Source organism: Anoplopoma fimbria, chromosome 4, assembly GCF_027596085.1.
Source record: "Anoplopoma fimbria isolate UVic2021 breed Golden Eagle Sablefish chromosome 4, Afim_UVic_2022, whole genome shotgun sequence".
In the NCBI taxonomy this organism is placed as follows: Eukaryota; Metazoa; Chordata; class Actinopteri; order Perciformes; family Anoplopomatidae; genus Anoplopoma; species Anoplopoma fimbria.
In genome coordinates this window covers 10,423,917-10,446,740 of record NC_072452.1, presented here as the reverse complement: position 1 = coordinate 10,446,740, position 22,824 = coordinate 10,423,917, and the positions used below count along the sequence as shown (strand labels likewise).

Sequence of the window (22,824 nt, the reverse complement as noted above, 5' to 3'; positions counted from 1 at the left end):
GTTCAGTTGCTTTTATCATCCCATTTATGGTAGGTTTATTTATGGAATGTATGAATAAATAAATTACAGGTCGAACTCCAAAAACGAGACTCCCTCTGGCCTTATTTATCCTTTCAAAAACAACTATTTAAATGAAACATGCAGGAATGTGGTCAGACTTCATTACCCATGCACACACGGTAAAGGACCTCTCCTGACCACTCACACTTGTCTCGGAGATACTTTGACCTGGATCGACAGCAGAGGCGCGTCACCGTGCGTGGGCGTGGCCAACCGGAGTGGATAACGCCGTGTCCTCCGTTATGTTGCAGCAGAGTTGCCGTCTGACGAGAGAGAGAGAGAGAGAGGAGCGGAGGGGCTGAAGAGCTGCCCACCAAGCGCGACTTTCACAGTGATGGAAACCTCTGAGATCGTTTTAGTCACCTTCCTCTCGTCTCACTACTTCGGCACAATCTTGTTCATCTTGTGGCTTTTCGTCTGCGGGACACCGACTGATCTCACCAACTATGGATTGCCTGATTGAAGTTGGGCCACCTGATCCTGTTTGCACCCGGACAACCCAACGAAATTAGAGCGAGAGAGGTCGTTATGGTCTGCTGTGCCAATCGTGCATTTCCTGCTCAGAGAACTGGGGTCAAAAGCGCAAAGCCAAGCTCAGGATATCACATCTATTTGCGCGTAAAGGACGCGGACATAACGGCTCCATTCAACGCTGCCTGAAATACTCTGCGCTATGTTTTAGTGATTTTTGGATAGATCCGTAGGTAGAATAGAAGGCATGCTTGTGATAGTGTTTTGTTTCTGCCTGCTTTGACGTGACAGCGGCGTCCAGCTTTTATTGCGCGCATACCAATTGTGGATTGCAGATTAGCCGCTCCGGTACCAAGGCCGACCCACCGCAGCAGCTCCTAATATCTTTGACCAACCACTGTGAAAGGTTCCACTGAAAATACTATTGGGGGAAAAAAAATAAATTGAACTTTCACTAAAGCTGCATTCAAGTGCACCTGTGAGGCAGGAGTAAGCCATGGCTTTACCAGATGGTGGCATATCTGGGGAGGAGGTACCCTTTCCAGAGATTATAGAGCTCAATGTTGGTGGCCAGGTGTACATAACCCGCTACTCCACCCTCACAAGCGTCCCAGAATCCCTGCTATTCGAGATGTTCAGTCGAAAGTCAGCCAAAGGTCTGGCCAGGGACACCAAGGGTCGCTTCTTCGTGGACCGTGATGGCTTCCTGTTCCGTTACATCCTGGACTACATGCGGGACCAGCAGCTGGTTCTACCAGACCACTTCCCTGAGCGCGGGCGACTGCAAAGGGAAGCTGAGTTCTTCAACCTGCCAGAACTCGTCAAGCTACTGGCGCCCAAAATCAGCAAGCAGAACTCCCTTGGCGACGAGGGATGCCAGAGCGACCCAGAGGACTCCTCACCTGGGATTGACACGGCCCGTCACCTCGGCTCCCTGGGGGCTGCAGCCGCGGCCTGTGCCAGCCTGGTGCCCGGGGCCATGGAAGGCAAGCGGTCCGGGTTTATCACCATTGGCTACCGAGGCTCATACACCCTGGGTCGTGACAGCCACACCGATGCCAAGTTCCGCCGGGTGGCACGGATCATGGTGTGCGGGAAGACCTCTCTGGCCAAAGAGGTGTTTGGGGAGACCCTGAACGAGAGCCGTGACCCGGACCGCCCCCCTGAGCGCTACACGTCCCGCTACTATCTCAAGTTCACCTTTCTGGAGCAGGCCTTTGACAAGCTGGCCGACGCAGGCTTCCACATGGTGGCCTGTAACTCCACCGGGACCTGCGCCTTTGCCCATGAGCAGACCGACGACAAGATCTGGACCAGCTACACTGAATATGTGTTCTACCGTGAGTGAGACTATCGGCTTTGTTCCCCTGGTCCCCATACCCTGTCTCCAAGTGCCCACCCCACCCCCCTCCAGCCTCCAGCCATCCTGTCCTTCTCTCTCTGAGGGCTCCTGCACCCGTAAATGTACCGTAGATGTTGTGCCCCTCCATCTCTCTCTGCAGCCTCTCCAGCTTTGATCCTGTGAACACTACCCAGCTGGTGCTCTGACTCTTCAAACCTTCTCTGCAGGTCGACATCTGCAGCCCCCCCACCTCTCTCAACCCCAGATCCTTTCCCTTCATTTTTAGGTTCAGATTTTGCCCTTGCTTAAACCGCCGCTCCATCTAGTTGTAGTTCCCTGTCCTGGACCACAGCAACCCCACAGCCTTTCCTGCAGAGACTGATACCTTCTATGTACTATTCCCCTTTTGTACTCTATATATTGCAACTGCCTTGGTGAAGCACAATACTGTATCCAAGAGCTAATTTTGTTAAAAGAGCACCCCGATGTGTCTACATGACTATTAAAGCAGTCATAAGGGGCATAAGGTAAAGGGCTTTAAAGAGTGGCCGTGATGTACAGTGCTATACTTTGCCTGCTCACCCGAGCAGATCGGACTCTCTCCTGCTCCTCTGAACTAAATGACCAAATAATTGGACATCTTATCAGCCTTGAGGGAACACGAGCAGACCAAGCACAAGAAAGAAGTGTAACAAAAAAAGAAATCTCCTTCAGTTTTTTCTTAAATGTGTCCAGTACCATGTGGTTGGAAACGTGCCATACAATAGTTTGTGTTCATCTGTTGTTATGAGTGAAAGGCAGGAAAATGCATTGAGCTTTTTATTTTGAAAGGAATAAGTAGATTGTAGGTGTGTGGAGTTTCCTTTTCAAAAGAACGCTGATTGTGGGGCAAATGAAAAAGTAGCAGGCTTTGATAAAAAAAAACGATGGAATTTCAAGTGTCACAAGATGTTGTGGACAATAAGAAAAAAAAAAAGGTTGCTGGATGAGGTGTGTGTATTGATTGTGCAATGGAGCTTTCAGTATTTTAATAACTCTCGATGGGAGGGCCGAGGAGATGTTGTTACATCACTCACAGCCCACTGCTTTGTTTTTTTTTGCTCATTATCCTTCTTTGACATTTCTTTGCTCAATTAGATATTTAAGAGCATTTTTAAAGTGAAGCGTGTCTTGAGACAGGCTTAGACCATGACTACATGTTCTTTCCCTACGTCCCCCCAAAAAATGTGTTAGTCACCTTAGCGGATCACGTTTGGAGTGTTCTGTAAACAACAATGTTATTCTTAATACTCAGTTTGGTATTAGTTTATGTTGCATATTTGATGATAGCTCTCACTTACTGTAAGTGATTACCCACAAGAAAGGGTAGGATTACGCTGTAGCCAGCCAAAGCCCAATGTTTTCTCACTACTGTAGCAAGGGCACTGTGAGGGCAGTTTATAGCAGGCAGGTATGACTTCAGTTATAAAAGGAGCGAGTTAAGATAGAGGGTCTTTTCCGGATACAGCCTCAGGACAGGCCTGCACATCATATAGCCTACCTCAGACTAAAACACAAACTGAAGGCACTTAAGATCCAGCTGATGACGTGAAAATGCAGACAGAGGTAGAAAAATATCCTAAGCGTTTATGCTGTAACAAGATTATGAAGAAGAGGTTTAATTTGAGAAACAGCTACCGAGGCAGCGTAGTGCAGGATTTATCCTCAGCTGTCAGGTTGTTGTCTCTGGCAAAATGTATTCTGAAATGTCTAGAAACCGCAATGTTGTGTTTCAGTGTGATGAAGTGCTGTTGACATCTGAGTCAATATGTTAGATCTGCTGCAGTGTGTCGCTGCAGCCGTAGACCACTGAAATTAAAAGTGTTCAGCGATAAGCAAAATTGCTTTGTCAAATAAAAGATGTTTTCTTTCTATCCGGGTTGTATTTTCCATTTATGACAAAATGTTTTCTCAGTATTGAAGCACATTCAGTGCAAACCAGGAAGAAAGCAGTTTAGATTTGCAATGATACAACTCAATCAAAAGTAAACCAATTTAAATTTCACCATTTCCCATTCAAGGATATGTCCTTGGACACAAACTCTACTTATATTAAATGTTCAACACTCTACCCTCAGGCACCATCTCCCTCCCATCTGCTTTCTCACTTTTTCTCCACATATTATTCCTTCTTTTTTTTTTCCTCAGCCTGGTCTTTTTATTTTTCTAGCAGTTGACCAGAAAACAGAGCCAGGATAGAAATGAGGACATGCATATGGAAGATAACAGCCTATTTTAAAGCATCTTACAAAACACTTATTATGTTGCCAATAATTGACCTAATTACTAATTACAGTAAAAACATCATACAAAAAACTGCATTTTTATCGACACCCACAGACACAAAAGTGTGCATAATTTACACTTGAACAACAACTAGGGTTTTGTTTATGTAGGTGAGGCAGAAAGTTTTCTACCAAGGGATTATCACATGCTAATTAGCTTAGTATGAGACCTGTAAACCTGATCCCAGTCTGGCCTAGATAAAAGCAGAGCTGATGAGCTTCACAAAAAACTGTTGCAAGATTTATGTGGCTTCCCTCCTGGAAAACAGCCGCTTTTTGGTGCGGCCTGGAATGCATGATGAACCCCCGGAGACAATACCGGGCCTGCAGTGTCTCTTCGGTCCAAACAAACACAGTCACAGACAAAGTTCCTCAGTCACTATCCTCCAGCACACCGACGCAACTCGGGAGCGCCAAGGTCAGTCATTAGCACAAGCATGGAGAGACACGCCTCGTGTGAAATTTCAGCTATCGGTGTCCCAAACCACTCTCACCCTTTACCTCCATGAGTGGCCTAGAGACTCGACATTCAACAGTAGATGTGTGACAAGTGTTGACACTTGAGGTCCACAGGCCAGGCTGTGATGAAATGCTGCTGGGGTTTTTTTATTTGTTTTTTTAAGCTCTGTTGTGAAACTTGTGGTTAAAACATGTACCACGCCTGTCTTGTGTGCCAAACAAGAAGCCGGTTTTAGTTGTGTCAACAGTGGTTTCCTTGTTCTATCGAGAGTCTTACAATAAAATATATTTTACATTAAATTTTGCTTATCTGTCTTTTGGGAAAAATCCAAATAACAGATTGCATTTCTTTCTCACCACACAGCATAAAAATCTACTTAATTAAATCTGTTATTTAGATTTATTTCTACAAGGTTTGAAGTTAATATTTTACAATGAACTTGTGCAATACATTATTAAACTATTGCCATGAAAGTTCAAGGCAAAAAATAAATGAGCCCTGAGAGTACAAGGCTGTTCTCTCTACCTTGCGGCAGTGATTTGACCCATGTCGTGTTCCTGTGGTGCTATTGTCACTCTACATGGCATGCATTTGCTCGGCCTGCTTTCCTCTCTTGGAATGATCCCCTTGACTCACAGCCAGCTGGGTCATCACTCCCCTTCTTTGGAAAAAGAAAGGAGGAGAGCAGAGGAGAACAGGAACAGATGTACGTCAAAGGAATAAAGGGATCAGAAGAAATGGGGCGAGGAAGAGGAGAGACAGCGATACAGATAACCAGGTAGAAGTTAGATGAGAGTGGGGGAGTGCTTCACTGGGAAGGATTTGGTGTTCCCATCTTATCTCCCTTCCTGAGCAACATGAAATGTCCTGTTATTCAGAGACTCTCTGGACCATCCTGACAAACAAAGCCCTCACTGGGCCGTGCTGTAATGTGATCATCTGTGGCCTGTGTGCTCTGTCAACATTAACAGAGTGATTCAGTGAAACCAGACAGATATAGATCCAAAGGATTACTTGGTTAGTGGGGTTGTGATTTAATATTGAGCATGATCACATCAAACCAGAGGGGGAAAATTGTTATTTTCCAACAGAAAAAAATAAATCATCCTCATATTTAGGTGAATCATGAGTCGTTCCTTTTAAATTGACTTAAACTAGCACAGGTTCCCAGATCTCATCCTATTTTAGGAATAAACAGTATGAGTTAGAGTGACAGAACAGATCGCCACAATGCACTCTTAACATCTTAGACTGGTTGTACTATCAGATGCTACAGTTTCTGTTCATTCCGCTGTAACCATCTGTGGCTCTGCGCTTGTTTATGTCTCCTCTGGCCCGATTCCTTGTCTACTTTTGGATCTGTGTGTCAGTATATTTTGGCTCTGGTTTTCCTTTTTGTGCTGGTGTTTTGTGCTTACGTGGATTTTTGGCTTGGGTGAGTGTTGCCGTTGGGTCGGTCGGTGCTGGGTTGGTACGGGGGCCATGTGGGGGCAATGAACTAGGTGCACTCTCTGTCTCACAAATGTGCTGAGCAGGCAGTAGGCCTCTCTAAACACAGACATGCACATGCATGGAGGGAGTGAAGTCGCTAGGAGATGTGCGCCGGCCATCCTGCGCAAGGCTAATGACTCGTTAGCTGTGAGGTTTTAGATCTAATTGGCTGCCTTCGTTTCACTCTTCTTTGTGATCAGTTAAAAAGGCATTAGCAGGCAAACAAGCCCTTTTGAATCCCTCATGCTCTCTAGACTGCAATAAACAGAAATCCATGCTTGTGTAGAAAAGCATCATTGCTGCTAATTACCTGGGAGTAAGGTCGGCCAATAAGATCATGTAATGGGTAACTGGAGAGAGCATGCAGCCGCCTGAGGGGGCTCAGCTTTCTCCATCAGTATGTGACATAATGTGTGTGTGTGCATGTTGTGTGTGAAAGTAAGCAGAGAGCTTTGCATGCTTTTTGTTAATTTACATGTACACATACGGGAGCTCGAGTCCTATTGTTTGTTTTTGTCCTTGACGACAACACGGTTCGCCCACGATGCCATGTAAGCCCGCATGAACAGAGTACAGTAGCGCTGGCTCAGGGCATCTTTATCTCATTGTGTGTTGGGTTATTTATAGTGAGCCAGCCACGGATTCAGATGTGTACCGTCACTGCACTGCTCTATCCTCCAGCACGGCTACACAATGCTGGCTGCCCTTCCTCCTCCACCTCTTCACACGTCTCCTGCGGAGAGAAGCTATCACAAAACATATTGGCACACGAACTCCATCATGCAAGGTCAGGGGGTAGCCTTACCCAAGGGGGGAGACAGAGCTGGGAGTTTACAAGGGACATGTTCTAGCAGCTGTAAAGGGGCAGATCAGGTTACTAGTAATGACACAGTACTGTGTCTCAGCAACTATAACTCTATCTCTCTCTCTCTCTCTCTCCATGTTACCTCTTTATTATTCTCTTTGACTTCACAATCTTTTTCTTTTCTCTTTTAAGCTCCAAGAGACAGAAAGAATAAGTGACAGAGGAAAGCATGAGGGACGTGTGGAAATACAAAGTAGCAGCAGGATGAGAATGAGCGAGCATGAAATTAGTTGAAGGGAGTGAGTCAGAGTTTCAGAAGCAAGTTGTAGGATTAAAATGGAAAGAATCATAAAAATGAGAAATTAAGTGGCAAAGTTCCTCACAGACAGTTCAAGAGAGACTGTAGATTTGTGAAGAAGAGATAAAGGAGAGGGTCAGGAGCAGTTTAAAAGGAAAAGAGGGTAAGAGGTGAGAGAAAAAGAGAAATGCCCATTTGTACAGAGCAGGGTGGAAGTTGAGGCAATAACTGACTTCGGAAACAGGGGGAAGACAGTTAAACTTCCTGAGCTACACTCTGAGAAATAAAAGTCCGTACTAGAACCATAATGAGTTCTTCGGCTTGTCGCCATTAGATCCCTTATTGTGATCAGTTAAAAAAATTATAATTTTTGACATTTAAACATTTGATTCACAATACACAAGGCCTGCAGTATGTACAAGGGGACAGTGTTTGGAAACTCAGTCCATCAGTAGCCGTTCATAAAGGTTCTGCACACCTTCTAAGGTTTAATGGTTCCACCCAGAACCCTCTCTAGAGGTTCTATCAAGAACCTTTCCACCATATAAGGGTGCTATCAAAGACCCACTGAAGGGGTTCTACAAAGAACACTTTTCCATTCCATGAGTTTCATCTTGGTCGTGGTCCCTTAAAGCCACAGCCTCAATGTGAAGCGATCGTAGACTGTATATAAGGAGTTGATTTAGTCTCGGTCGCCTCCCAATTTCTTTGTGTACTGCTGTTATAAATGTCGCCATCTGGTTTTTTTTGCAGATGTGAAACAAGAGGGTGGAGCTAAACACAGCCAAACGCTAAACAAGATATTTTTAGCCGACCAAAATCTTACAGTTAGCTCTCCTGAACTGAAAACACACTGTTCAAGGGTTAAAGTTGTAAGAGGAAAACATGAACAACTACCAGACCAGACAACTTTATGGCAGCGACCTGTCAATCACAAGGTAGCCTCGGCCTAAAGCGTACCTGCTTTATCGTCTATTTTACTCAAAATGGGACCCAAATCTACTAAATGAACGTCATGCTGTATTTAAGAAGACTTGAAACTAGCGATTGAGACCATAAACTCATGTTTACAATGTTTACTGAGGTAATAAATCACGTTAGAAGTTTTTCTCATTAGACTTCAATACAATCAGACTTATTTTTTGCAACAAGAAGAGTTGCCCCTTATGGCTATTAGAAAGAATGCAAGGTTTAAGACACCTCGGCATTGGTTTAACATTTCCGATCTGGAGGTTGCCGCCTAGAAGCAACACATCAGTAAAGGTTAAGAGCTCAGTCTAAAGTAGTAAAGTAGACTGATGATATTTTTGCTGTTGTTGAAGGGTTGTTATTTCACCCCCTCTAAAAGTATTTATTAGGGAATATATTTATATGTTGTTTTAATCAATTTCTTTATATTATGGGTATATCCTATGTTTTGGTAATCAGTGTTAGTTCACCAGGATCGGTGCCCTGTATGTTCATATATATAAATAAATTGAGCCTTAGAACTTGGTGCTTTTATGCATTTGTGCCCAGGACCTATTGTCTCATAATCTGTTTATAATTTATTCTAAAATGTCTTTCTTTGCAAATGACACAAATTACTCCAATCTGATGAGTTGTAATTGCATGCCATCAATCACAACGAGAGGGAAAAAGTTGTCCTTATATGCTGAAGAGGTTTTAAATATCCTTTTGTAATGGAAGGTTTAGCGTCTTTTAGTTACAACACACCAACAAAGCCTTCCACTTCATGTATTAAATGATTAAGTTATTTTAACAGGTACACAGTTCATCGTGTGGCGGAAACAATGTGACAGAGCCGTGAGCAACGTCTCCTGCTTTGAGCAGTGAGTTGTCAGTGTGTCTGTCAACTCTGTTTATAGTACAGCGTTCACCTCGGCCATCTGGAGACTTGGGCTCTAATCTACCTCTCTAATTATCAGTAATCTAGACAGGCAGGCTTGTCCTCGGCGCTGCAGTCCTGAGCAGGGCTGGACCCTGGCTGAAACCCTGCAGGAGAGGAGAAGCAGGTGGCAGGGGGGCTGCAGGCTCTGCAGGGGCTGAGGGGTGCCAGGATGGGCTTTAGGGTGCTTAGTCAGGCTGCTAATGTGCTGTGGTTAAAGCTCAGGGTTTTTAAAGCAGTGAAAGATAAAGATGAGGCAAGTGGAGCAGGCGAATCAGCAGGACAAGTAGATTGTAGATTTGTGCAATTCTGCAAAAATAAAAATCATAAAATGTAGTTTTCCACACCCAAAATAATTGAAAACCATATCTGCTGGTTAGTTATCGATGACTTGATTTCTTCCTTCTCTTTTCCCCTTCTTTCCCTCTAACCTCTACTCCCTTTTTAGATTTTCACACTCGGCAGCAGCTCCCCCGGTCTCCAGCTGTTATTGTCACGCATTTCCTCTACATTATGTAGATTGACAGATATGTAATTGCTGAGAGACTTGTGTGCACACTTCAGTGATTTTGACTGTGCTTCTGCTTTTAGTCAGAAGAATGTATCTTTCCCATGTCTGATTACACCCCTGTTTGCTCTGGTGGCAGAAGACAATGGCCAAGAAGACAGTAGGTGGTGAGGCCCACTCTGTCATTAGGCGCCATTTCACAAAGCAGATGTTGGATATCTGAGCTGAATACTAGGCCATTAGATATAAAACATGCAGTAATTGCTAAAACTATGTAGCGTGAGCTCCCTCTGAAACAGCAGGATAGAGCCATATGTACAACTTCACACCCTGGATAAAAGGCTCCTCTTAGACTGAGAGACATTACTATGCATTTGTGTTGCTCTGGCTCCTGCACAACATTGTGGCGTTACCATGGAGATGATGCTGTCCTCTTGTTTGCCAGTCTCCCCATCCCTGGGTCACAACACCTGTTAGTGGCCACAATGAATTTTAAAAAGTACCCACAGGCTGAATGACCTGGTCATACTCAAGGTAACACAGAAGCATCTGATGTGCTTAGTTTTATACAGCTTTACCCTTCATGTATACATTGTTAATTAAAGTCTTCCTTCTTCCTTAAACTATTTGAGTGAAGGAAATATCATCCCACACAATTTGAATCACGACAGAGTAACCAAGGTGGAGTCACAGGATAACATTCGGAAGTTAATAAAGTCTTTTAGTGCCCTTCCACACAGATGTTGCAGCGTTCGAATTTCCAGTTCCAACATTGTCAGTCTAGACCAAAATATCACTGTACAAACATGTTGATAATAACAATTTTCACTAAAAAGGTACATAAGCCAAAGGAAAAGCTATGATAAAATACAGTATGCCTTTTTCTTGGCAAAAATATTTTATTTCAGTTTGACTTCAACATGAAAGAAACTCGTTGTTTACATTAGGTCTGGATTAAAACACAATCTGAATCTGAGACAGATAATGGATGATCTATTTTTAAAATATTCTCATGGTTTCATTAAGTCAAGCTGTAGGAATTCCCAGTGCTGCGCTATGATTTAATATAATGTTAAGGTTAAACCAACATTGCACACCGTAAAGAAGATATTTTGTGACAGAGAGGTGCCAAACAGTGACACATTAGAGTTGCTAATAGCAGTAATGATGGCAACGAAGGGATGTGTCACACTGAACAGATGGGAGAGACCGAGAGAGAGAGAGGAGAGGAGAGGATGTGTGAGAAAGTGCTTTGGCTTTTGCATATATCCCTGGAGAAGTGGCCCGGGGAAACAGTTTGAGTGCTCTCTTTTCGCTGTTCTCCTCCACAAGGCTTAGTGGTGGAGGAAAGCATGGAGCCCATCCCCCAGTGGATTATTCCTACGACACTGCTAAGCCCCCCATACTCCCACGTCTAGGCGGCCCTCAAACACATGTATTCATTATGAGAGACACTGAATGCACGGAGCACACAAACACACACAGACGTGAACATGTGTCTACCAACCCCCGTCTTCTTTCTTTTTCAATGTCTTTATCTGCCCTTCTTTCAAATGCCAGTACATGACCAGAATATAACAACACACATACACACACACACACACACATGCAAACACCCACACCTACACTTACAGTACGCACACACGTCCTTACGCATGCATGCACAAACACACAAGACGACACTCAATCGCTCTCACACAAAGGCTTGTGCCCTTCTTTTTTATGAACACACACACACACACACACACAAACACACACACGCACACTTGTATTCAGGTATTCAAAAAGCCAAGGCAGTGGGAGAATATTCTGTGCCGCCTCCGTTTGACACAAGCTGCTTTTCCAGTTACATAAGAAGGGTTACCGTGACGATGAGCAAAAGAGCGCCTTGTGCGTCTTCGTATGTCTGTACACATGTGTGTGGCATATTGTGCCTGCATATGTGTATTTCCATATTTTGTGGCTGCATGAACTGCATGAGGCTGCTTCCCAGTAAGAGTGAGCATGTGGGACTGTTAGATGATGCTGTGCATGAGCAGTAGCCTGCACACAAAGGACTGTCATGTAACTTGTAAGACCAAACTCATGTGGATACATTTTTGAATGTATCCACATGAGTGTTTTCTATCCACAGCGCTTTTTCTGATTGTTTTCTGAAAGTTCAGCGCCCAGAATGAAATACCACAGCGACAAAAACAGTGCACAGATCTCTTCTGTTTGGCATTTGCAGCTTTAAAGCTTTGCACTGTTTCCACCAGAGGCTTTTCTTGAAATGCTGTTAATTGTTTACAAAGCCGGCATGAAGTCAGCATTTTCCTAAATGGATCACATGACATGAGAGAATGAAAATGAATAACAATCATGTATGTGATACTCAGATTTAGGAATTTAATGTGTTTTCAAAATCCACCCTACAACACAAAAGGGGCAAATTCTAATTGTGGTGTTTTCTCCGTGGTCAAAAAAGAGACAAAAGAAGTATATTGAAAAGTATCCACTTCAGTGTGGACATGGGATACGTTTTTCAGGAGCTGCTCAGCCAATCTGAGGACGTGTTCCATCACATAGACATAGAGAAAAACCTTGGCTGTTTGTAAAGAAAGAGGGGCCAATTTAAAATGGTTGATGGGTTTTCAAATACCAAGAGGTGCAGAATGTGCATTTGCCTCTCCAACTATTCTAAGAAGTCGCACCACAGAAACCTGCTCTGTCCTCACACAGAGATGAGATGAAAAATCAACATACCTTGAAAAATGGCCTGTCAAGCTTCAGTCAGAAGAGTTTACACCATCCATTCAGTCACAGTATTGCTTCTTGGATAATGTACATACAAGCAAAGTTAATTCTGAAATAAAATGAAACTGTCCTCCACTCTCCTTATCTCTCATTTCCTTTACTCTCCTGCTGAGCTCCTTTTTCTCTGCAAATTTATATTTCCATAATGCTCCTCGATGCTCTTTTGCCAGCTTGTGTTTACTTTTGTACTCTTGGAGACAAAAACTGCGGAGCTGAAAGCTGAGGTGCTTGTTTCCGCGCCAGCCACACACTACTGACACACTTTGATAAGGCAAACAAAAAAGCCAAATGTAATCAATTTCTATGCCAAGCTCCACTGTTTTGTTAAGACCTCAATTTAAACAAACCAGCCACCTGAGTATGAATGTTCTATTCATTCTCTCAGTTATCCATTTCTAAAGGAATAATTTAACATTTTGGTGTTATGATTATTGGCCAGCATGCCAAAAGTAAGATGAGTATATTGATACAACTCTCTAATGTCTGTATGGCAAATAAAAAGCATAGCTGGTAGCCGGCTAGATTAGCTTCGCATATATACTGGAAACCGAGGAATACCGTTAGCCTGACTGAAGTTAAAAAAATGCCTACCAGTTTACTAATTAACACATATCTTCATCTGTACACAATAAAAAAAAAGAAACGTGTGGTTTTAAAGGGAGTAACGGATGGAACAGTTGAACCGTCTGCCCAGCATTTCTGTGCAGTAATGACAAAATAGCAGGAAGTTACTGCAACCTGATGTTGGGTAGTAAAGAAATTGTTTCAGTGTTAACTTTGGACAGGCTTGTTGTTTTACCCTCCTTCCAGACTGTAAGCTAAGCTAATCAACGGCTGGCTCTAGATTCATATTTGCTGTCGCACATTTGAGTGATATTGATCTTCCTCTTTAAATATAATTTTCTCAAAGAAAATGATAAGAATATTCCCCAAAATGACAAACTGTTCCTTTAAGTTATTGCTACTTTGAATAAAATGCTAATTGTACACACTTAAATTTGTAATTATTTTCTCCTACTGCAGGTGGCTCATCAGTGGTTTCCAAGGCAACTACCTCTGACCCCCCAGCTCTCACAAACCTAAATGCTGCTCATACTGAATCATCAACAGCTGAGCCAGGCAGCACTTGCCGAACCCAAAGCCTTCCAAAAACCGTCTGCATCACAACACTGGACATACGAAACCCGCTGCCCCTTGACTCTCTTTCTCCTCTAACACCTCCTCTTCCTCCTCCTCCTCCTCCTGCTGCAGACAGCCCATACCTCCCACCTCTGTCACTTCCAGATCTGCCTCCACCTCTGCCATCATCCAAACCTTTTTGTACCTCCAGTCCCTCAACACCGCCTCCTGCTGAGAGCCCCCATCGTCCGACCACTCTCAACCTAAAAACGCTGCCGCGGCCAACCGTCAGGGAGAACGGCGGCCCCCCGCCCGGGTTGGATGAGGAAGAGGAGGAGAAGAAGATGCTTGAGGAGGATCTGAAGAAATGTATTGAGGAGTTCAAGAAGATCCGCTTGCCCAGAGAGTTTCCTGATCGCAAGAGACACTGGCAAAGCGACTTGCTCAAGAAGTACAACGCGTAGAGCGCTTTGCTGCCCAGGATTTTATTACTATGCTGTAAGCAGTGGACTCCAGATTTATACATGTTGCTCTGAGTCAGCAAGTTTACTTTAAGTTCTAATGTAGTAGTTTTTGCATGTCAACACAACTAAAATGTTTGATTAAGGTTAGCGTTTAATTAGGCTGAGCTTGTCCAGCAATCAAACATCCACGATAAAGAGAGAGATTTGCTTTTTCCCATCATAAGAAACATCCTAGATTGTTAGTGACACTTTGTTCCACACCTTTATTTGGAGACATAAAAAAAGATGGAAATCTATTTATTTTCACTCAGTCAAAGGATAATATATGTAATGTGGTTAATTAGAGATTTCTGCCCTGCTCTCTGTACTGTATCCACTGATCGAGCTACTTGAAAATGTAAGCTAAGTGTGAAATTTTAGGCATTTGACCTTGCTGATGCAAAATAAAAGAAAGAAATGAAATCTCTGTTGCTCATCATCTGAAATATCTCACCTCATCAATATTAACTGTACGGCTTCAAAGCCTTTCTTCTCCTCTTTGCCTGTGATTCAATAGCTCTGCAGTTTGGTTCATTTTGTGATTACATTATCTCCAAGCCAGCAATGGAAGGAATTCAGAGGGAGAATGCCGTGTACCGGGAAGTGAAGTGTAATTACAGACGGCGAGCTTTGTGGAATAATAATGACGATAATGACTACATGAACCAGTGCACGGTGCCATTTGTTCCTCTATCTGCTCTGCATAAACTGTTCATCCAGCTTCACTAATGAATTACCAGGTGTGTGTGCGTGTATGTGTACCTGGTTGTAGTCCTCGTTATTGGATGCATGGGATTATCAGTCACCTTGTGAACTAATTACATAGTATTCACCCACTTAAAGCAATACGTTAACATTAAGGGATATATTCTTTGCCTGCTCTTTTTCTTAGAAGCAAAGCTTGCCATTGCACTCACGACTGTGCGTTAAGTACAGAGCTGAACCAAACAGGACGTTAGCTTAGCCTTAGCTTAATATTAAAACTGGAAATGTTGTCAAATGTCAAATGTTGTAAAACCTGCCTCTCTGAAGCTCTCTAGTAATGAAAGTTATATTTTATTTGTCCCCACAAGACCGCAAGTGTAGAAACAAGTGTATGCGGTGGGAGTTATGTTTCGTAACTGTTTCTTGGCGAACAGTGGCAGTGAAATATAGTCGAACATAGCTCCCTCAAAAACCACAAGTTATTGTGTCTACATTTCTGTTTGTGCACAGAGTAATCATGATGTTAATTGTTGGCAGGTGTATTTTTTTTACTTTGGAGAGATCCTGGCTTGCTATTCCCCCTGTTTCCAGTCTTTATGCTAATCTGAGCTAATTGTCTCCTGGCTCTGGTGCCATAGGTTATAAATAGACATGATAGTTCTGTCAATCTTGTCACCCAATTCTTCTCAAAAATGTATATTCAGTTGGTATTTTCAGTAGTTTCTTCCTAATATGCCCCCCCAAATAACTGCATCCACCGTATCGTCAAAAGTTATTTGCCGCTGTGACTCTTTCCGCATAACTTAAATTTGAGTATCAACAGTTAATGACAAATCCAGATACTACCCAAAGTAGTTTGAACTTTTGAACCCTTTTAATCATTTGTGCCTTTGTTTTCCCACCAGCAGCATCCTGTTTTCGCTTGAAATAATAACCGAAGCAAGGGACCACCAAATTTATGTTTCACTGAGACTTACACAAACAATCGTGTCATTTTTTAGAGCAACAAATATAACCCTAGACCTCATTCACAGATAAATAGAGTGCTGATTTATTTAATGCAGCCTTGCTGTCTCATTTTGTCTGTTCTGGTCAGTTTATTTTCTCTGTCTGTCTCATTTGAACTGAAAGACCAACCTGCCACTCTGCCTTTGATCATAATGACCCCGGTGGTCGTCCACATCTTCTCTGGCTAGAAGTTCTAATGATGTTGTCTTATCCCTGAGCTTTCTGTCAACACCATGCCTGCAGCCTGATGCAGTTCAGCTCTGCGTTGCCCTGGGCTATTATTGAGGTTAAGACATTAATCATCAAGTGTTGGCTGAGGGGGAAGTTTTATCTTGTTAAACATCCGATAAATAGAATAGTTTTATCAGGCACACTGGTAACCGATAAGAAGCAATGGAGATATCCTCTTGCTCTGAGAAGAGGATTAACAACAGATTACTGTTTGTCACAATTCTAAAGAGTCTCTAAACAGCAGGCTATTCCTCTCTCAAACTACACGATGGTGATAAATTATTTATCATCATCCAGTGAGCCTTTGCTGAAACATCTCACAACGTCATCAACACTCAGGCCGTCTCCAACTGGCTGACGATGGCTGAGAAATCCATAGAAAAGATTCTACTTTGCAGCTCATTAGGAGAGTATTGCCTCATCAGCTCGTTTTCTCATATTTATCATCTTTCGGCATTGGCTTGGACAGCGCGCTGGCCGGGCTCCCGGGCTCACAGGAGTGTCTTCAGAGCGGGCCTGAGTCAGGATGCATGCAGAGGATTGAAACAAGTCTTCACGACTTAAAATTCCTGTTTACTGTGGCAGAAGCTGCACAGTCTGCTGTGTTAGAGTCCTGTTAGACAAAACAGACACCCCTGTCCAAAACCAGTGCTTGATTTGCATTTGTGCGTCTCCATATGATCCGTTCACTTCTCAATTCTCTTTCACCCTTTGCCTTTTTTTGTTTCGGTATAACCCTCTGAAGCTCGCCTTCTGAGTTATTATGGATGCACTATGAGGATTTGATATCAGAAGTCGATAGGCTCAGCCATTCAACAAAGGGAATACGTGTGCTTTGAAATGAAGAGGTAAAGCAGAGTAGTGGGAACAGGGCTGACGGAAAAAACATTATTTGACAGAATATATGAGCATGAGAGATCAAACCTACGAATTGTAGCTGTGGTGATTATCACTGGAGCCAACCGTGGGGTCTGTCTTTAAAGTCACTTCCTGAAGTTTTCACTGGATTGGCATCCAGGGCACAGACGATGAAATCTAAATCAAGACCTTCCCCCATGAGCTACTGCATCCGGGGCCGGGTCTTTGACTACATTTTTTCCGGTGTCACCCTGTTGTCACCCTGGCATCTGATTAAATGCATACCTCTGAGGAAAAAAAAGGGAGGACTGAAAGAGCAACCCCTCCTTTGTTTCCAGGTAATGCCCTATTGACCACAGTAGCCTTCAGCAAGAACGGGATGTCAAACCAAACCTGCCAAAATACTTCCAGGACACACTCACGTCTCGAATGGATTCCTTTTATGCCTTTTTGCTGACACACAGGGCGCCTTACATTTGCATGAAAGAGCACCTTGTAGATTTATTTCGAATGGCCAGCAATACATTAGCATCTCATTTCTTCTGGGCAGGAGTTATCTTCAGTACTGTCAGCCCTCCTGACAATTAAAGCTCAGCTGAAAGTGATCCTTGTAAAATACAGTGCGGCAATTTGGGTCTTGGGATATTTTAGTATCTCAGCAGTCAGGAAGAGTTTCACACTTAAAGATAAACTTTGTATGCAGTCAGTGCGTATGTGTTAATGAAACGTGGCTTTGGGAGAGATAAGAGAACTGAGGCCTAATTATTGCGCCTGAAACGGGAGTGAAGAGCGGGCAGTCAATCTGTCTAACAAACTCACAGGTTCATATTGGTGTAAAAATTAAGCAGCCTGCAGTTTTCTCATCATAAATGGTTTGGTGTGACCAACTGCTTTGTTATAATGATTCTTGGTGGTGATTCACTGCTAAACTGTTATGCGTAGAACGTATTGGGAGTATCACAAATGATAAAGAAGTACTTTTACATCCATTTTTCTTTTTTTTTCATTAAAATTGATTAAATACTTCAGTTACTGCAATGTTATTAAAAACTTAATTCAGGTTTAAACCAAGTAAGTAAAACTACACTGTCTGATTTGATTTTGTGGATGCTCTGCAAAAGTAATGAATGCATTGATGCATAAGCTTCCTTTTTATCTAAAAAAGGAATCACATATAGAATTGTTGGGGAAATTGTTTGGCTGACAGAAAACCAGCTTTTACTTTACTGCTAGCAAGCCACATAAATCCTTTTAAGGTGTTCCGTAAGTTCATTAATAAGATGTCTCCAGTAAACGACCACCAATCCTTCCAGACGTTAAACTGATGATGTAAACTCAGGTTATTGTTGATGTCTGAATACTGTAAATCATGTAAATGCTTTACTATTACCTTAATCCTGTTATTCACAGTGTTTGAGTTATGCCTGTGAATGAAAGTGAAATTTCTATGCGTGTGGGTTTGTGTTTCTGTGCAGCGTGCAGAGTAGCTCGTTGCTTTAGGAAACATGTGCTTACACCTAAATGGTCTTTAAATAATTGTATGCTATTTAATGGAGAGCAGTGCTGGCTCTCCCCGGAGGCTGTCCATGCAATCAGCAGGAGACACATGCTCTGGAGAGAAGCAGTGGGGAGGAGAGGAGGGCCAGAGAGAATGTGTCCGACTCTGTTCACAGCTTTTTCCATTTCAATCATTAAAACCTGGGGCCTAATCCTGCAGCTACTTTAATCTCCTAATTCTGCACTCTTTTCTCTCTACACTCCTATTTCATTCTCTCTCTCTCTCTCTCTCCCTCACTGATTTAAAATCATGTGTTTCCATTGATTCAGAGTAAAAGCTTTTAGAGCCCCCCCCACCTACCACACACACACACACACACACACACACACACACACACACACACACACACACACACACACACACACACACACACACACACACACACACACACACACACAAAAACACACACGCAGACACTTCCAGTACTGTATTTCAGTTGGGTCACTTTACTTGCTTTTAAATCCTTAACATGCATTTGCCTCCATGTGATAAGTGAGCATGGAGAACGTGATTAATGATTTGTAAGAGGATATACAGCAGCATCATGGGTAGTGCTGTATAATGGCATGGAAGCAGGCATGTGGAGATGAGCAGTAGCATGAAGTAGATGGAAACGTTAGATGACTTGATTACCAAGCGTCACAGAGAAGAGTGAATATGTGGGATGGCGCGGCAGATGGCCTGACAGTCCGATCTGTGAGCCAAGTGCCTGGCCCGCTACTTTTCTCTGTGGAAAATATGACATGGCCTATCTGAATGCGAGGCACATTGCCTTGTTGCTGTTTTGCAGGGACTGCTGCGTCATTGGAACAGCCTCTCTTGCTGTACATGGAAATGATAACCAAATATAGAAACAAATATCAAACAGGCTAAGCCCCCTGCAGGAGAGTAGTATATGTATAAGTACTTGTAATAATGGTATAACCACACGGTCGAAATGTAATGTTCCTCACAGCTTTGATTAAAATTCAGCCACTTCTTTTGACCTTGATGCAAATCACTGCTCTTTGTTCAATTTAATTCTCTTCCTTTGTGCAGATAGTTGCATTTTTATTCATAGCAATGTGTGCCCTGCTGGCACGTTACGCTGCAGGCCATCTGCTGTCAACGTGGAAAGGAGCAGGGCAGGGAACGCAGCTTGACGTGAGTTTAATCTAGAGCATCAGAGCCGTCTGGCTTGGGCTGTCCTCTGACTGGTCCTGTCTCCCCGTGTTTTATGAACTACGAGCGGTTACTCAGTGGAATCGTGGGGAGCTGTGGAGATATCAATGCGCTGTGTGCGCACAAATGAGGCGAGGCATCTAGCGACTGGATTTTTTTTAGGTGAATTCAAAGCAGTATTAAAAATACACAGTATATCTGGCTGTAGGAGACAGAAGCACGCCTCACTGAAAGTGTTGTGAGCAGCATGAATACTGCTGATGATAATTATGTAGATGATGTACAAAGGCATTTGTAGAAAATGTCTGTAAAACTAAATGCACTATATTCCCGTACTGGCAAGTGCTTAATTGTGCTTAAAACACCTCTGTAGCACACAATACTAGCAGGGGAAAAGACTATTGACATCCAGAGAGAAAGCTGCCTTTTAAACACCAATTAGCCCCTAATCCTACTTGACACGACTTCACCTTTAGTGGCATTTTTAAGACCGTTAAACCTCACCTGCTGGTCCCTCGTTAGCTGCGGTCTTATCTGTCATTCAGCAACAACAGATACAATCCTGTTTTACGAGTGCATAATACGTAGATTCCCCTGATGCAGTTCCACTCGCCTTCAAGTGTTAGGACTACATAACGAAATAGATAACACTAACTTTGATGAAGACTCTGAAAACATTTTTTAATGAGTTTGTTGAAAAGTAAATTCTCATCATAAGTTTTTATTTGAGGCATCCAATTGACTTCAAGTGACAAGTGTTTCCTTCTGATCTTCGCCAACAAGTTTCATCTGTAACAAACATGAAGCATCCTGTACTGTAATATCCCACACAAGTGCTTAATCGCACGTCATTAAATATCATTCCTATGCTATGAAATGTTTTTTGATGAAAAAAATAAAAGAGAGAAGCATTAAAATATGGAAATACTGTACATGTCAATTGTTATTGTTTAAGTGAACATTAAGTTTACCCAAAAGCGTAATTCATGCATTCTTTATTTGGCGTTTCACAGCTCGGCTTAAATATTTTGTAGAAACAATTAAAAAAAGCAAGAGATAGAGAACATTGCATATTGTTAAGTATTCTCAATGGAAACTGACATTCTTATCAGAAAACCCCTAGTGTGCAACAGTGACATTATTAAAAACTAAAGTATAAGAATTACCATCGAAATGTCTTTGAAGCTCTGTGACTTGCACTACAGGTATCAATGTAGCTGTCATTAACTGATGAAAAGGAGGTTTTTCATTGAGTTTCTATTGGTATTTTTGTTTAGTGCACATTCTTTTTCCAGGAAGTTCTGCAAGACCAAATGCGCGTTTTGACTCATTTAGCACAGCCTGGAAAAAGGAAGAGATTATTAGCCTCTTAGGGGAACGAGGAGGAAAAAAACTCTGAATTGCAAATGATCAACATTCAGGGACTCAGGCAGCAGACAGACAACATTAAACAACGTTACCATTTACAATGAGACCAGGGAGGCTTTGAATATTGGGCTCCAAAAGCTGCAAAGCAGCACTGCTACTGGCAGAGGAGGAGTTTTGGTGCACTGGGACTAGATAGTAGCTTCCCTTGTCTACACTCCCGCTGTGTCAGCCTGAGTCACTGCGCTCTCCTGGCATTGTGTTCTGCTGAGGAGGCTCCTCAACACACCGAGGCTGTACATCATCATCAGTCCCCAGGTGTACTGTGTATGTGTGTTTGTGTGTGTGTGTGTGTGTGTGTGTGTGTGTGTGTGTGTGTGTGTGTGTGTGTGTGTGTGTGTGTGTGTGTGTGTGTGTGTGTGTGTGTGTGTGTGTGTGTGTGTGTGTGTGCGTGGGTGTCTTGTCTGCAAGTTTCTCTAGAGACTCCACAAACTCCTGAGCAACAAACAAACAAACGAACTGCAGCAACAACAGCACCCGCTCAGGTCCCCCCGCTGTTCCTGAATAAACCAGGAACATCATTGACTTCCCTCTTCTTTGCATCCAAACAGGCTTGATGCATTAGGGATGCTGCTCACTCTCCGACAAACTGCCAGTCGTCCCCCTCAAGTTCACACCTCAAAACATGTCCTGGAAAAACTAAAACCACACCTCACAAAATAGACTTTACCTAGTGCTTTGTTGAAATGTTAAAGGGGCTAGGATTTATATATGTACAGTACCAGTCAAAAGTTTGGACACACCTTCTCATTCAACTACTTTGAAGAATGTAAAATATAAAACATATTCTGGTTTGTTGAGCATTTGTTTGTTTACCACATAATTCCATATGTGTTCCTTCATAGTTTGGATGTCTTCAATATTAATCTACAATGTAGAAAAAAATAAAAATAAAAATAAAGAAAAACCATTGAATGAGAAGGTGTGTCCGAACTTTTGACTGGTACTGTATATCAACAAAGGATCAAATTACTTATTTTGTGAAAGTGGTCACTCATATGCTGAATTTCCACTGCCTGGCATGGCTCGACTCGTTTTTGGTGCCAGGTATTTTTCTTGATTTAATTTTCTGCTGCAAATGGTAGTAAATCACAATTGGTGGAATAATTAGCAGATGGTCATAGCAACGCCAAGTTAAACATATTTAACGGGACACAAACACACAAGCACAGTTTGTTCTCTGATTCCTTTCATCCACAATCAAACAGAGTAACACCAGTGCTTCATTCAATACCTTGCAGTTGTTATTAAAATCTTGGCTGTTTAAAAATGCCACTATCGTCCTGTGAAGCACAAGTGACGTTTCTCTGACGAATAGGTGTTCTGCAGTGTTTTAACTCCACCCTCTAGTATGGCCTCAGCTCGCTTGGAAACCTGACCGAGGGGGTACCAAAAAAAGTACCAGGTACCAGGTGCTATTCACAATGTTTGCCAATGGAAAACAAATAAATGAAATGTTCCAAGCGAGGCGAGTTGAGTTGTGCCGTACAATACAATGTAAATAACTACCACACTGCAGTTCCCCTGCAGGCTGTAAACAAACAACTGTTTGCTGATGTCATAGTGGTGTTATTAGGGTTATCTCGGATTATGCTTATTACTTCAAAATTTAACAGAAAACCTGTGATAAGAACATGGGGCCCAAGATGCTCGTTCACTAACCAAGCATATTTATGTTCATGGTAACAGTGTAGGAAAAAAAAGTAAGATTGACAGTGTTGCAAAGTGACATTATTACACAGTGACTGGCATGTGATCACAGCTTTGCTTGTGAATGTCTCTTCTAAATCCAGCAGTAGCAGCAGCCTCTCTT

At 42.7% G+C, this 22,824-nt stretch overlaps 2 protein-coding genes across 2 annotated transcripts; both read left to right on the top strand.

The window, feature by feature from the left end:
• Window positions 1–289: 289 nt before the first annotated feature.
• On the top strand, window positions 290–3,788 carry kctd12b (potassium channel tetramerisation domain containing 12b). The gene has a single exon (XM_054597917.1). The coding sequence runs from the start codon at window positions 1,028–1,030 to the stop codon at window positions 1,877–1,879; it is 852 nt and encodes a 283-aa protein (XP_054453892.1). The 5' UTR covers window positions 290–1,027; the 3' UTR covers window positions 1,880–3,788.
• Window positions 3,789–4,488: 700 nt separating this feature from the next.
• Window positions 4,489–14,376, top strand: LOC129090536 (uncharacterized). Its single transcript, XM_054598184.1, has 2 exons — window positions 4,489–4,615; window positions 13,467–14,376. The coding sequence occupies exons 1-2, from the start codon at window positions 4,489–4,491 to the stop codon at window positions 14,024–14,026; spliced, it is 687 nt and encodes a 228-aa protein (XP_054454159.1). The 3' UTR covers window positions 14,027–14,376.
• The last annotated feature ends 8,448 nt before the right edge of the window (window positions 14,377–22,824 follow it).

Bases quoted from the DNA above. Each gene is read 5' to 3' on its own strand.
- kctd12b (XM_054597917.1), top strand. From the start codon at position 1,028: ATGGCTTTACCAGATGGTGGCATATCTGGGGAGGAGGTACCCTTTCCA.
- LOC129090536 (XM_054598184.1), top strand. From the start codon at position 4,489: ATGCATGATGAACCCCCGGAGACAATACCGGGCCTGCAGTGTCTCTTC. The intron at 4,616-13,466 runs GTCAGTCATTAG...CTCCTACTGCAG, and splicing joins CGCAACTCGGGAGCGCCAAG to GTGGCTCATCAGTGGTTTCC.